Below are 12,487 nucleotides of genomic sequence, written 5' to 3' on the forward strand. Positions count from 1 at the left end.
ATGTCAGGGCCAGTTGCTTAATTATGTTTACATCTAAATTGCTGCAGTAGATCTTCACTTCCTCGAAAGTGATTTTCCTTCTGCTCTTTAATTTCATAGAACAATATGAAAGACATGAATCTTCATGAAACTCCTCTCCTAATGCAGCAGAGACTCCACAGTGTTTGCAGGCTTTGCTTTTCATCAGAAGAGGTCCCGGGGGAGGTTCAAGGTAGGATCCTTGCCATCCTGGCTCAGCAATCACAGAAAGCCAAATAAATAAGGCAGGAAGTTGGCAAAGCCCTGATTCAGCAAAGGCAGAAGCACAAATTCAGCATTAACCTCTCTTAAGATGATTTGGAACATAAGAGTTAATCTTATCGCTGCCCAAAAGTCAGACCAAGAATCCAGGACCTTGACAGTGGGTACATCAGTGCTTTAAATCCAAGGGGAGAGGGTGCTTAAAGCTGAGGAATTGCTTAAATATGGGAAAAGCATGCTCCCTGGTAGGAGGTAATAACTCAAAGACTGGGGTTTGGTCCATGGTCTGGCGTGGTTTTGGCCGAGGCACTGATGCCCTGAGGGAGGATGAGGGCGGCAGCACGGGCAGGTGGACAAGTCTGGAGGAGGCTGCTGTGGGGGCACTCACATCCCCTCACCAGGGAAGACTGGAGATCTCTGGGCAGCACGGAAAAGGTCTGGAGCCTGCGGGGGGGTGTCAGGGCCTCAGTTCAGTGATGGGCTGCAGTGCTCCCCCTGCCCAGCCAGCACAGTCCTCACCCACCCCAGCGTGGCCACGCTGGGGAGGCCTCTTGGATGTGAGAGGGTCCGTGTATGATCAGGGTGAGGGTCAACGGGGATCAAAATCCCCTCCCGGGTGAGGGGTGCAGTGTCTGCCCGTTTGGGTGCACCCGGCTGGAGCAGAGGGAGGGAGCACAGGATGCCTCTTGGAGAGGTGTGTTTGCAGTTTGAATGGTGTGACATCCCCCGAGGAGGAGGCCTGAGGCTCTCCCAGCCCAGGGCGGCCGGAGCAGGCGGGACACGGCTCCCACAGCAGGCAGGGCCCGGCTTCCTCTCCCCTGAGCTCCTCATGCTTATCTGATCTGCACCTCCGTAATGATGTGGTTAGAATTGAATTATGGGGCTTTAACGTAGTTACAGCTACATTTCCCAGGCACATTTCTTCCTGACGTACAATGCTGGAATTCAGGATCTGGCCATAGGCTGTGGATGACTTCTTGTCTCCCAGGCTTGCTGCAGCCTTGCCACGTGCTGTGCCAGGCCCTGGCTGGAAAGGCAAACTTGGGAGCTCAGTTCACATCTGCTGCTGGAAAAGCAGTGAATTATGTAGAAAGCCAGTGAATTACATTAAGGGTGACTCCAGGGTGAGGGAACCAGGGAGCTTTGGTGACAGCCCTGTGTGCACTGCACGATGCTGTAGCAGGGAGAAGAGTGGCTGGAGAACAGCCCCTTGCACAGAGAGGGTCCTACAGTTGGGCCTGGGTTTATCCTTGTTTTCCAGCTGCAGGAAAATACCTTCAAAGGTGCGCGGATGAACAGTTGGTCTTTAGCCAATATGCATGTTAAGGTGACTATGAGATTTTTATGCCCATTGAAGATCTGTGCTGGCATGGTCTAAAACTTCATGTAAACTTTCTTGCTCGTCTCCTTTGATGTGAACCTAATGGTCATGGAATTTGCTGTATCAGCAAAAAGAATCATTTGATTAACCAGAGAAGCAAATAAAGGAGTTAACTCTAAAGTCAGACAGGAAACATCAGGAAGTGATGGGTTTGCCATTTCCATTGTGCCAGAGGTGCAGGAATGCCCAAACTTGAAAATGTGAGGGTTCCCCATCATCTACAGAGAGGAAGCTTTGCCTATCAACCTTTCAGGGTGTTTTCATCAGTTCTGATCTGCCTGTAGTTAGTTTAGAGCGATGGTGTCCTCTGGGGAGTGACTTGTTTTTCCTACCCCTGATTCAGCTCCATACTTGTGAATTTTAAGTGCATGTGCACATATAAATGAGTGTCTGTATTTATACAGATCCTGCCAGTGCACGTTTTGCAATAATTCTCCTTGGATGCTCTTGCTCTCTCCCACAGTCGATTTTTTTGAATGACATGGAGCTGATAATGGATGTGGTTTCAGTGTGATCGGGCTGGCTTGTCTTATTCCACCTCTCCTGGTTTTGAGCAAGAATGTGAGGACTTGCTGTGTCTCTTTTAGATTCCATCATGAAAGGAATAATTGAGATTGAGATTCTTAGTCACTCAATGCGGAAGGTCAGGGAATTAATGCTGTGTTACACCAGGCCATTCATTTACTGGGCCTCCTTTACTGTCTGTAGAGGAAAACAAATGTGCCTCAGAGAAGGTAACACATCTTCAACACCACGCACAGCCCCAGCCTCTGATAATACACACTGTTTATCTTTATTTTGGGGGTGTTCCAGGATAGTTTTATCATCATAATTGATTAGTGGCAACAGAGAAAAAAAATCCAGGAGTAACAGGAAGAAATGATTCCAGTGAATCCATTGACTCAGTGGTAGCATTGATCTACTTCTGGGAATTATTTATAGGAGAAGATTCATAGTTAATAATATTAGTTTGGACTTTGGGAGCAGTTTATCAGTGGCTCTTAAAGGCCTTTGGTAAAAATTAATCAGGTAGAGAAATAAGTTAGACAGCCTGGTTTTGGGAGAGGGAAGAAAATGGGATTCTTGGCATAACTGTCTACCCCAGAGCGAGAGACAATGCAAGGGGTAACTTGGGGTGCTTGGATATGTCCAAGCACAGGAGTGGGAGGATGGATTTCCAGCTGCTCTATCAGCCAATGCAGTGGGGGAAAGGTCCTTGGAAAAGTCCCCACTAAACCCCTCGTTCAGATGAAGCCAAGGTGTCCACAGGACAGTCACCTGAGCCAGATCCAGCAGGGAGAACTGCCCGGGGACAGCACTAACCCTCCTCCTCCCCTGCCTCTCCTCCCCGGTTTGTTTTTGGTTTTAGCTTAATTGATCTGTATCCTGCAATCCTACCCGCAGGAGGAATGACACATCTGAAAAAAGCAGGAGGATTTGTTTAAAGCGAGCTGCTTGGGTTTTTCAGTGTGTGTATATATAGAATTGCCTGGAAGTAGTAAATAGAATTAAACACTGTGGTTCTGAAAAACAAAATTCTCAGGGCTGTCTGTTGATTTCAAAGCTGATGAAAACAAAGCAGGCTTTGAAATCTTTTCTCGCAGAGCTTCCCCCTCCTCCCTTATCATATGAAAGATGGGCTTGATAATATTTGGGTTTTATTCTTCTTTTGAAACAGTTGAAAAAAATGCTGCTTTCTCAGTTAAGATGAAAATCCTGATGTTTTTAATAAGGTCAGTGTAACGTCTTCATTAGCAAATGCTGAAATGAAAATGCAGATCTGGAACTTGACCAGGAAAAACTTCAGTGTCTACCCAAAATAGAGAGTCACATTTGCAACAGGTGTGAACCAGTGCTGCTTCCCTAAAATTACTGGTTCTGGGATAACCTATTCCAGTTTAGGGACTGGCTGCCATGTTTTTAAGTAACTCCCAAACTGGAGTGGGTTTTGTTTGTTTTCCTGGGACAGTGCCTGGCCCTGGGCTCTGTGAACGCCGGGGGTGGGCAGGGCTTGGTGTTGGGTTTGGTGGTTTCCTTTCAGATGATGGAGCAGCTGGAAACAAAGGGAGGGACTGGCGACCTGGGAAGAGGTGTAGAGCTCACCATGAGGAAATGCAGGTGGATGTTAGTGGACAGACAGCCTAAAATAAAACAAAAACAAAAATATCCAACCCACCAAGTCAGTGGTGGGTTGAAATTTTGTTGAAATTTTGTCTACAAACGTCACAACAAAGCTGTTGGGTGCTGAGCACTTTAAAGGCTGTCCTCCACTATGAATTCCAGACACACACAGAAAGTCTTTGCCCAGCTTTCTGGAGATGTGGATGGTATCTGGACAGCCCTGACCCTCCTGACTGGTCTGAAACCACGGACTCCAAAGACATCTCTTTCCTCCTCTGTGCTGTATCTTCTCCAAGACAGGGTTGCCACAGCCCATCTCCCAGTGTCTCTGCACTGTGCTACACACACTGGGGTAACACCAAAGGCACAGATGCATCAGGAAGACCAATTGTTTGCAATGACATATTCTGCATTTTAAATGATCTTTGATTTCCTGGCAGCTCCCCAGTGTATCACCCCCTGTAATTCTGTCTAAATAATGTTTGTCAGGTGAAGCCACAGCTGGGCAGCAGACAGACCAGTCCACAGAGCACTGCTCCTCACCAGGGACTTCCAAAACCCACCGGCCGATCAATCTCCACAGCTCACTGAATGATAGATGGAACATAATATAGATCATTATTTCTTCCCTATGTGTGAAAATGAATTATTCAGTAAAGATTTAGATCCTTTTTTATTATGACATTGAATTTATAGAGCATACAAAACATAAATGCAGATTTCTCCAGCACCAGAGAGATGAACTTGTTCTCCAGGCAGTGCAAGGTGGATGCAGCCCCTTGGCATCGCTGCACGGCAGAGATGGGATGTCCAAACAGCCAGAGCACTGGGCTGCAGCCTGGGCAATTAGGATCTGCTCTGAGCTCAGCTGCCAGCCTACTTACCTGCCATAGCTGGTTTAGGAGCCCAAGATCTCTTCTCTGTTTCAGAAATCAGGCTCTCAGGAGCCATGTGTCTTCATGGAGATTTGGGATCTCACGTCACCTTGACCTTAAAAATGCTGATCTTAACAAACTCTGCATCTCAGTGTCTGATCTGAAACACGAGTTGCCAAAATTGAAAGGCAATTGGTGAGACTGAAACCTGCTAATGAGAGGCGGTGCTACGTGAGTACATGGACAGACGTGGTCTGTCTACAGAGCCACTGTGGAGAATTTGGGCTGGTTTGTACCAATAGCAGTAACTTTCCTTGTTATTGGAATAAATGCTCCAACTTTTAATTGTGCAGCCTGGGAGAACATTACCCCTGACCGGCAGTTACAGATGTCAGCTTCGCAGTTCATTAGCTGCTTCCCAGAGTCCGCTGGGAGTTTGGATTTTTAGCACGAACATTAGAGGTCGGAGAGAAGGAGAGCAGAGGGCAAGCCTGCAAACTCTCCTTGGGGTGGAGAAAAGTCTGGGATCAGGGCTGGGACAGCACCTTTGGGGATGGGTGCTGTCACATGCCAGCCACGGAGCAGGACAGCGGGTCCTGGTTTGTCACCCGTGGGCACGGGTGCCGAACGTGCCCCTGGAGCATCCCTCATGCCGTGGGTGCAGCTTTTGCTCCCTGAGAGCAGCGGGTGCAGAGAAACAGCAAAACTGGGCACCTGCCTGGACCCAGCCTTGGCTCTGGGAGAGGCCAGAAAGAGAACGTACCGATAAAGGCTTCCCAAAGCCATTTGAGCTGTAATGTTCGCTGATTGAAGGGATAACAGCAGAGATTTCCTTTTAATGTATAGAAATCCTAATTTCTTTGTGAGCCATAAGCAGCTGCACTGAAGTTCCCTCTGTCCATCAGCAATATCTGTCTTGTGCCTGTTCATTCTGGAACCCCTTTAAAATTCTGCACTGCAGACAGAGAGATTAAAGGGCAGGAACTGCACTCCTGACTAGTAATTTCCCGGTGATTATTACGAGAAATAGCTAAAATCTAAGGGAAGCTCAGAGGGGTGAGAAAAAGACTGCTCTTTAATCCCCCCCCTCCATTTCCTTTGCAGGTTGGTGCCGCTCACCCCGCTGGGGCAGGGCCAGGTCAGCCCCTCTCCTGGCTGGAGCAGTTGGGGTGTTCCCTGCCCGCTTGGAGGAGCGGAGCCTGCCCTGCTGCTGAACCAGAGTTCAGCACTTCATGGCAAAGCAAACCCAGTAAAGGGGGTTATGTCCCATTTTACAGGGGTCGGCAGCAGAGCATGAAGGGGAACATTTCTCCATTGGGCCTGACCTCCCAGCCCTGCACACATCTGCTCGTTCCCACCTTGTTCATTAGTCCCTGCTGGAAAGAACATGCACATGCTGCCCCCACCCCCCAATAAAAATATAATCCCTGAGCTGGAAATAGTTGGCCACCCCAAAATAGCTCTTGCAGGCACGGCTGCTGAGCCAGGAGGGCTTCGGTTGGGAGGCACTCGGTCCCGGGTGAGCGGAGGTACTCAAAATCCATGGATGTTTCTGAAAATGTAGGGCAATGTGGCTCAGTCTCTTTGGGTGGGCGGCCCTCGCTCCTGCGCAGTGCTCCTTAATTTATGGGAAGCTGATTGCTTTTACCTTAGATAATTACACCAATACTTGGCAGCCCCATCACCGCTCTCGCCCCACACTGCAGTGTCAGTCAAATGCTAAGTGTGAAATGCGGGAGCTGAGGGCACACACTGGCACCTGGCTGGGCGGTGCCTGCTGGGGCCCAAGGTGAGCTGCTGCCAGAGCCTTGGGAAGGGGGGCACCAGGGTGTGGGACATCGGGGCACGGTGGCACCAGGATGCAGGGACATAGGGAAACAGGGGCACAGGGATGCTGGAGCCCTGGAATGTAGGGGCTCTGGGATGTGGAGGAGCCCCAGGACATGGAGGCACGGGGATGCTGGAGTCCCATGATGCAGGGGCACTGGGATGCAGTGGCCCTGGGTGTGGGGACATGGAGACATGGGGGCACTGGGATAGGAGCCATAGGAGCACCAGGCACCAGCCGCTCTCTTTGAGCAGCACCACAAAGCTGTAGGTTAAACTTGGGGTGTTCGCAGGGTGCGGGTGCAGCGAGTGTGGCACCCACGCTTGGTGACGGGAAAAACGACACCTCTCAGTAATGTCCGAATTTCTCCCGAGCACCTAAAACTTAATTTCCCTTTCCTGGACACCCAACAGGCGCTTCCCAACAGCCCCTGGAATTATTCTCCAGCAACCCGCCTGGGGAGCAGAGCAGCGGGGGACGGCGCGGAGGCGCCACTTTCAGTGCGAGAGCCACCCCTCGGTACAGCCCGGGGGTCGCGGGGACCAGGAGCAGCCCCAGGAGAGCCGGGCGGGGTATGAGGGAGCGGGGTGTGAGGGAGCGGGGTGTGAGGGAGCGGAGCAGCCCCAGGGGAGCCGGGCGGGGTATGAGGGAGCGGGGTGTGAGGGAGCGGGGTGTGAGGGAGCGGGGTGTGAGGGAGCGGAGCAGCCCCAGGGGAGCCGGGCGGGCTGTGAGGGACCGGCGGGTCCCGGACACGCGCGGGGCGCAGGCGGGCGGCGCGCGGAGAGGGCGCGGTGACGTCACCGTGACGTCACACAGGGCCACGCGCCGGCGGCGGCCCCGCCCCCGGGAGGGAGGGGAGGGAGGGGCGGGATGGAGGGAGGGGAGGGGAGGGGAGGATGGCGGCGGGGGGGGAGGGAGCGCCGGCGCGGCGCTGAGCTAAGCCGATCCCACGTGTGACGGATCTGGCTGCTGCCCCAGCGCCTCTCCAGTGAGATCCTCCGGTAGCGGAGGGAGGAGGAGGAGGAGGAGGAGGAGGGGGGGAGGGAAAAAAGGGGCACAGCAAGCGGAGCGAACCGAGCCGGAGCCGGGCCGGGGGGGGCGGGTTGGGCGGGCGGGGGGGGTTCTCTCAGGGGCTCTCGCTCGGCGCGGCCATGGAGGCGGACGGGAGCCAGGCTACCTCGGGGAGCCCCGGAGAGGCGCAGCACGACCCCGGGTAAGTCGGCGGGGCGGCGGGGGCGCGGAGCGGGGCGGCGGGGGGCGGCGAGGCGGGCCCGCCCCGCTCCGCTCCGCGCCCCTCCGCCCCGCCGGGAGCTGCCCCGTCAAAATGGCCGATCCCGCACCGGCGCTCAACTCCGCTCTGCTCTCTCCCTCCAGCAAGATGTTCATCGGCGGCCTCAGCTGGCAAACCTCACCAGGTACCCCCCCCGCCGCCCCTTCCCCACGCGCGTCCCGCCCCGCGTGGGCCGCGTCCCGCCGCGCCGGGCCCTGCCCGCGCCCCCCCAGCGCTGACCCTCCTCTCCCTCTCTGCTCTTTCTCCGCAGACAGCCTTAGAGACTATTTTAGCAAATTCGGAGAAATTAGGGAGTGTATGGTCATGCGGGACCCCACCACCAAGCGCTCCAGGTAAAACCGCCGCCCACCCCGCTCGGGTTGACAAACTTCGCGAGTTGCCGTCGGGGCGGGTGGACCCGCACCCCCCAGAATCCCACCCCGAAATCCCAGCCCCGCATCCCACCCCGCGCGCGGGGCGCTGCGGGAGGGCTCTCCCCGCCCGCATCCCTCCGGTCCGGAGCAGGAAACAAAGCGGCCGGTGGAGCCGGAGCGGGGCCGGGGGTCGCGGCCGCCCGCCCGCCCTCCGCACCCGGGGGCTTCGGGGAAGGGAGTGGGGGGGACGACACGGCGGTTTATTTTTGTGACTTCTCCCCTCGCCTCTAATTCTCATCACCTCCCCCCCCATCCCCTCGCTCTTTGTCTCTCGCAGAGGCTTCGGGTTCGTTACGTTCGCGGATCCGGCGAGTGTAGACAAAGTCCTGGCTCAGCCGCACCACGAGCTGGACTCCAAGACGGTAGGTCGCGGTGGGGCTCCCGCCCGCCCTTCCCGGCACGGCGGGGACGCGACCCGGGCGCGCCGAGCCCCGCTCGGGCCGCTGTCAGGCTGTCATTGAACCGGGACCTTGCATGGCTGGGGGTTTTCCTTTCTATTTTTTTCTGGGCTCTGCCTTTAACTTGCAAAAAGAGGCAACTTTCTTTTTTTTTTTCTAAGCCCGAATTCCCCCATACCGACCGCTGGCTCCTCCCCCGGCCTTATATTTTATTGAGCGGTGACATTGAAAAAGCTGAGGAGTAAAATCCAACTTTTTTTTTCGGTGTTGGGCTGCAGAATGCTTTCTGCAGGGAACTTTGTGCTTCTTTTGATTGATTATTTATATATTGGTGCACGCGTTTCAAGGTGGGAGTGACTTACTGTCAAACCGTGAAAGCTGCTGCTCGTGTCATTTCCCAAAGTCATTTTTTGGAGAGGTCCCCTCACCTGTGATGGCAGGGCCCTTACGAAACGCACGCGTTAATTTATGGGAAGCTCTGCGAGAGGTGGAGAGTGGCTGTGGTAGAGAAGCACGAGTCCTAATGTGTTGTTGTTTCTCCAGAGCTTTTTGCTGTGCTCAATCTCCAGTGCATAACATAAGGAAAAAAATGCTCATGAGATTCAGCTGATCTATTTTTTTTTTTAATGAACATCTCATTTGCTTAAAAAAAAAAAAAAAAAATTCCACCCCGAGTTTCCCCTTGCCCCAGTACGGCATTTTCGGTACTGGGTCAAACAAAAGGTATGGAGAGAGTGCAGCTCCGGGCCCTGTTTTCTCCCTGTGATCAAGGCCATGCAAAAAGATGAAGTTTTGTGCCTCCTACTTTGTTGTAGTTTCAGCCTCGGCAGACCTGGGAGGGGAGGGGGGAAGGACACTGGTAGAGGTCATCACTGCTCTGGTGCTGCTGGCTCCGGAGGGGGTTGTGTTTTGGGAAGGGAAGGCTCGTGCTGGTGGAACTGCAGAGCTTCTGCTGGACGGATCGAGCGTGTTCCTTACTGTAACTGGGTTTTATAGTCTGTGTTCTGGGGCTTAAAGGTTTTATTTTAACCTGAGCGTGGTGTTAGGAGGAATCCTGTCTCGGTGCTGCAACATCTCGTGGGTGCCTGTGTGTGCAAGATTATAGTTAAATGAAGAATAGGAGGAGCAGGGAGCAAACATGAGTGCATGATTTTTAAAAAATGCAATTTATATGGAAACAAAAAGCCCAAAGCTCTCATAGAAGCAGGTGGAATCTAGTGTTTTAATTCGACCTACAGATTCTGCTGGGCTTGTCTGAGCACGAAGCCCATGCTTTCACATGCCTTAATAATTTGATTTTAGGTTTAATCAGATATGGTAAGATAACTGATTCAACCGTGCTCCTGAGATTAAACTCACCAGACTTTTCATGTACAGCTATATGCTCTATGTGTTTTTAAAGATAAATTTAGATAAGAAGAACAAAGGCAAACAGTATCTTCAATGAGGGTTTTTAAAAAAAATAAATCATGAGAGGACACCCTGTCATATTTCTGACTATAATTAGGTCCTCCCCCAGCTTTTTTCCTGTATCATAGTCTAGTCCCTGCAATGTATTAATTTGCTCTTCTCTGGGGGAGGGGTAAAGAGCTTCACCAGGACAAATTCCCTCAGTTGGGTTGTGTGATAATGATTGAATCAATCCAAATATGAAATTGCCCTTAGAATCAGAAACAAACACAGAGCCAGGCAGGTCCTTTCAGGCGTGTATTTGTAGAGTATTGTAGTAACTGTTGTGCAGTATAACAAGGCATTTGACTCTGTTTCAACGTTCAGCACAGGAGGCAGATCGGTTGGGTATTGGCATGGAAACGTCGCTCTTGTTTACAGTTACGTTTAAAGCTTTGTTTAGGTAATGGCCATTCATATCAGAAATAGTATTATAGTCATTTCCTAGAGGACTTGTAGATACAGTAAGTAGAATTGTACCTAACTAACTAATTTTTTTTGGTAGAACTTTGTTTTTTGTTTTCTTTTTTTTTTTTTAATTTTTTTCTTTTTGGTTGTTGTTTAAATAGTTGACAGGGTTATGCAAAAGGTATGGATTTGCCACATCCATTGCTAGTATTTGTCTTCAAAGGCTGATGGTGTTTATTTGAAAGGTTTGGGGAAGGAAAATTCAGTTCTTTAAGAAAATCTGTCGCTGTGGTGCAAAGGACTTCATGCTCTTTGAACTGACCTTCAAAATGAATGTGTTGCTTTGGAGTTTAATGGCTCTTCCTGCTTTTAACCAGAGGGACTTTGCAGTGATGTCCTTCTGGTGGGTCTGTTATACTTTGGTGAGAAAAACTGTACTCTTGAAACAAACAGGAATGTGCAAATTTGCCTTCACCTTTGGGTACCGCTGTGGAAAATCCGTACCTGTTGTATTTCCCCAGTAGACAAATGCCTAGTCAGTGCTGAACATATTTGTAGATAATGTTAATCTCTATGAAAAGGTTAGCTTTCTAGATAAATAATTTTACTTTTTATGCTTTTTGAACAATAAAGTGGCATGTAATCACTCATTTCTCAGGTGTGTCTTAAAACAGATGCTACATTTGTATCTGATGGAGACAAATCAGTTTATCAGTTGCACATGAAATGTTTGTGATATTTCCCATTTGGACAAATTAATTGAGTAAAGCTGCTTTTTAGGAGAGGCCCGTGGTTATTTAGCAGTGCCAGGAATATTTATCACCACAGAATAACAGTACCAAAGGGAAATGTCTCCCTTTTCCTTGTCAAGGTTAGCTCGAGGGGAGAAAACCCAACAAAAGCCAAACCCAAACTCTGAAAGAAAGCCTCTATTTCTGAATATGCTTAACATGTTAGTGTCATCAGTTAGTTACACAGACAACACTGAAAGCAGTCCCAGCTTGCACAGTTCAGGTAGGATTTAGTACTTCCAAACATCCTTTCCAGATTCTGTAGAACATGTCTGCATGCAGGTGCTTCTGAGAGCTGGAGGTGAAACCAGCAGCACGGAGGCATTTTATTGCAGTTTAAACTGGGCAGTTGTTAACGTGTTTATTTCCATCCAGCCATGCATCTGTGGTGGTGTCTTTTTGGTTTTAAGTCATTTTGTCATGGGAGAGAGGAGTCCCTTTTTAGAGATGACCCGTGTGGAAGTTGTGTGTAAAAGTGCAGAAGGAGCGTTTGGGAATTGCAGAGTGGGCACACTCTGTAATGGATGCAGCACAATGGGGGTCAACTGCATCTTAAGGGAATGTGGGGTAGAGCAAGGATTTTTTTTTCCCCCCCTTCCTTTTTGTGTCTGTGGTGACGTAACTCCTTCATGGAAAACCTTTTCCAGGAGCGTGTTTTCTTCTGCTGTAAGTGCCTGTATGTTTCACGTGCACAAAACCTGCCCGTGTTTGTGTCTTCCCCTGCTCTCTTCCCACCCTATCCCATAAATGCCCCTTTTTGGTTCTCCATTGCTCACTTATATTCTTGGAGAGCTGGCAACCAGATCAATTTGGCATGTAGTTACAAAGGAGCATCTAGCCCTTCTGATACTTTAGTTTTAATAATTGAAATGTGAATAGTTTGACTTTGGTTTTGACTTTCCTTTTTAGTGTGGTGTTGCTCATCAGTTGACAAAACAGAGCAGAAAAAACCCCTGTAACCCCAAACCCAACCGTGGGAAGGTGCAGGTGTCAAACCCAGCAAGTTAAGATGTTGGTCAGGAATGCTGGCCCTCTTCCTGTGCAACCTCCAGAGCATGCAGATAATCCCTAACACGCAGTTTTGGTGGTAGAGGCAGCGCCCAGAGACTAATCCAGAGCTCCCCGAGCACCAGTGGGGATCGTTTCCCAGAAGATGATAGAGGTGTGCAGAAGAGATGTTTTCTTCCTCTCTTCCCATCTCCCTCCCCAGACAAACCCAGTCTGTGACCCATCAGTTCCAGAATGGTTCTGGATGACCCGGTGTGCTGAACTACAAGCCTGAGAAATGAGGG

At 50.7% G+C, this 12,487-nt stretch overlaps 1 protein-coding gene across 14 annotated transcripts in view; it reads left to right on the forward strand.

The window, feature by feature from the left end:
- The first annotated feature begins 7,564 nt into the window (after positions 1 to 7,564).
- Positions 7,565 to 12,487, forward strand: part of MSI2 (musashi RNA binding protein 2) — a 222,548-nt gene continuing 217,625 nt past the window's right edge. For all 14 annotated transcript variants that reach the window (XM_039387212.1, XM_039387204.1, XM_039387213.1 and 11 more), the window contains exons 1-4: positions 7,565 to 7,658; positions 7,820 to 7,860; positions 7,987 to 8,068; positions 8,427 to 8,511. In XM_039387212.1, coding sequence (XP_039243146.1) covers positions 7,597 to 7,658; positions 7,820 to 7,860; positions 7,987 to 8,068; positions 8,427 to 8,511 — 270 coding nt within the window. In that variant the 5' untranslated portion in view covers positions 7,565 to 7,596. The remainder of the gene's footprint in view (positions 7,659 to 7,819; positions 7,861 to 7,986; positions 8,069 to 8,426; positions 8,512 to 12,487) is intronic.

Source organism: Pipra filicauda, unplaced genomic scaffold (assembly GCF_003945595.2).
Source record: "Pipra filicauda isolate LSUMZ 115617 unplaced genomic scaffold, ASM394559v2 scaffold120_size2142806_pilon, whole genome shotgun sequence".
NCBI classification, from domain to species: Eukaryota; Metazoa; Chordata; class Aves; order Passeriformes; family Pipridae; genus Pipra; species Pipra filicauda.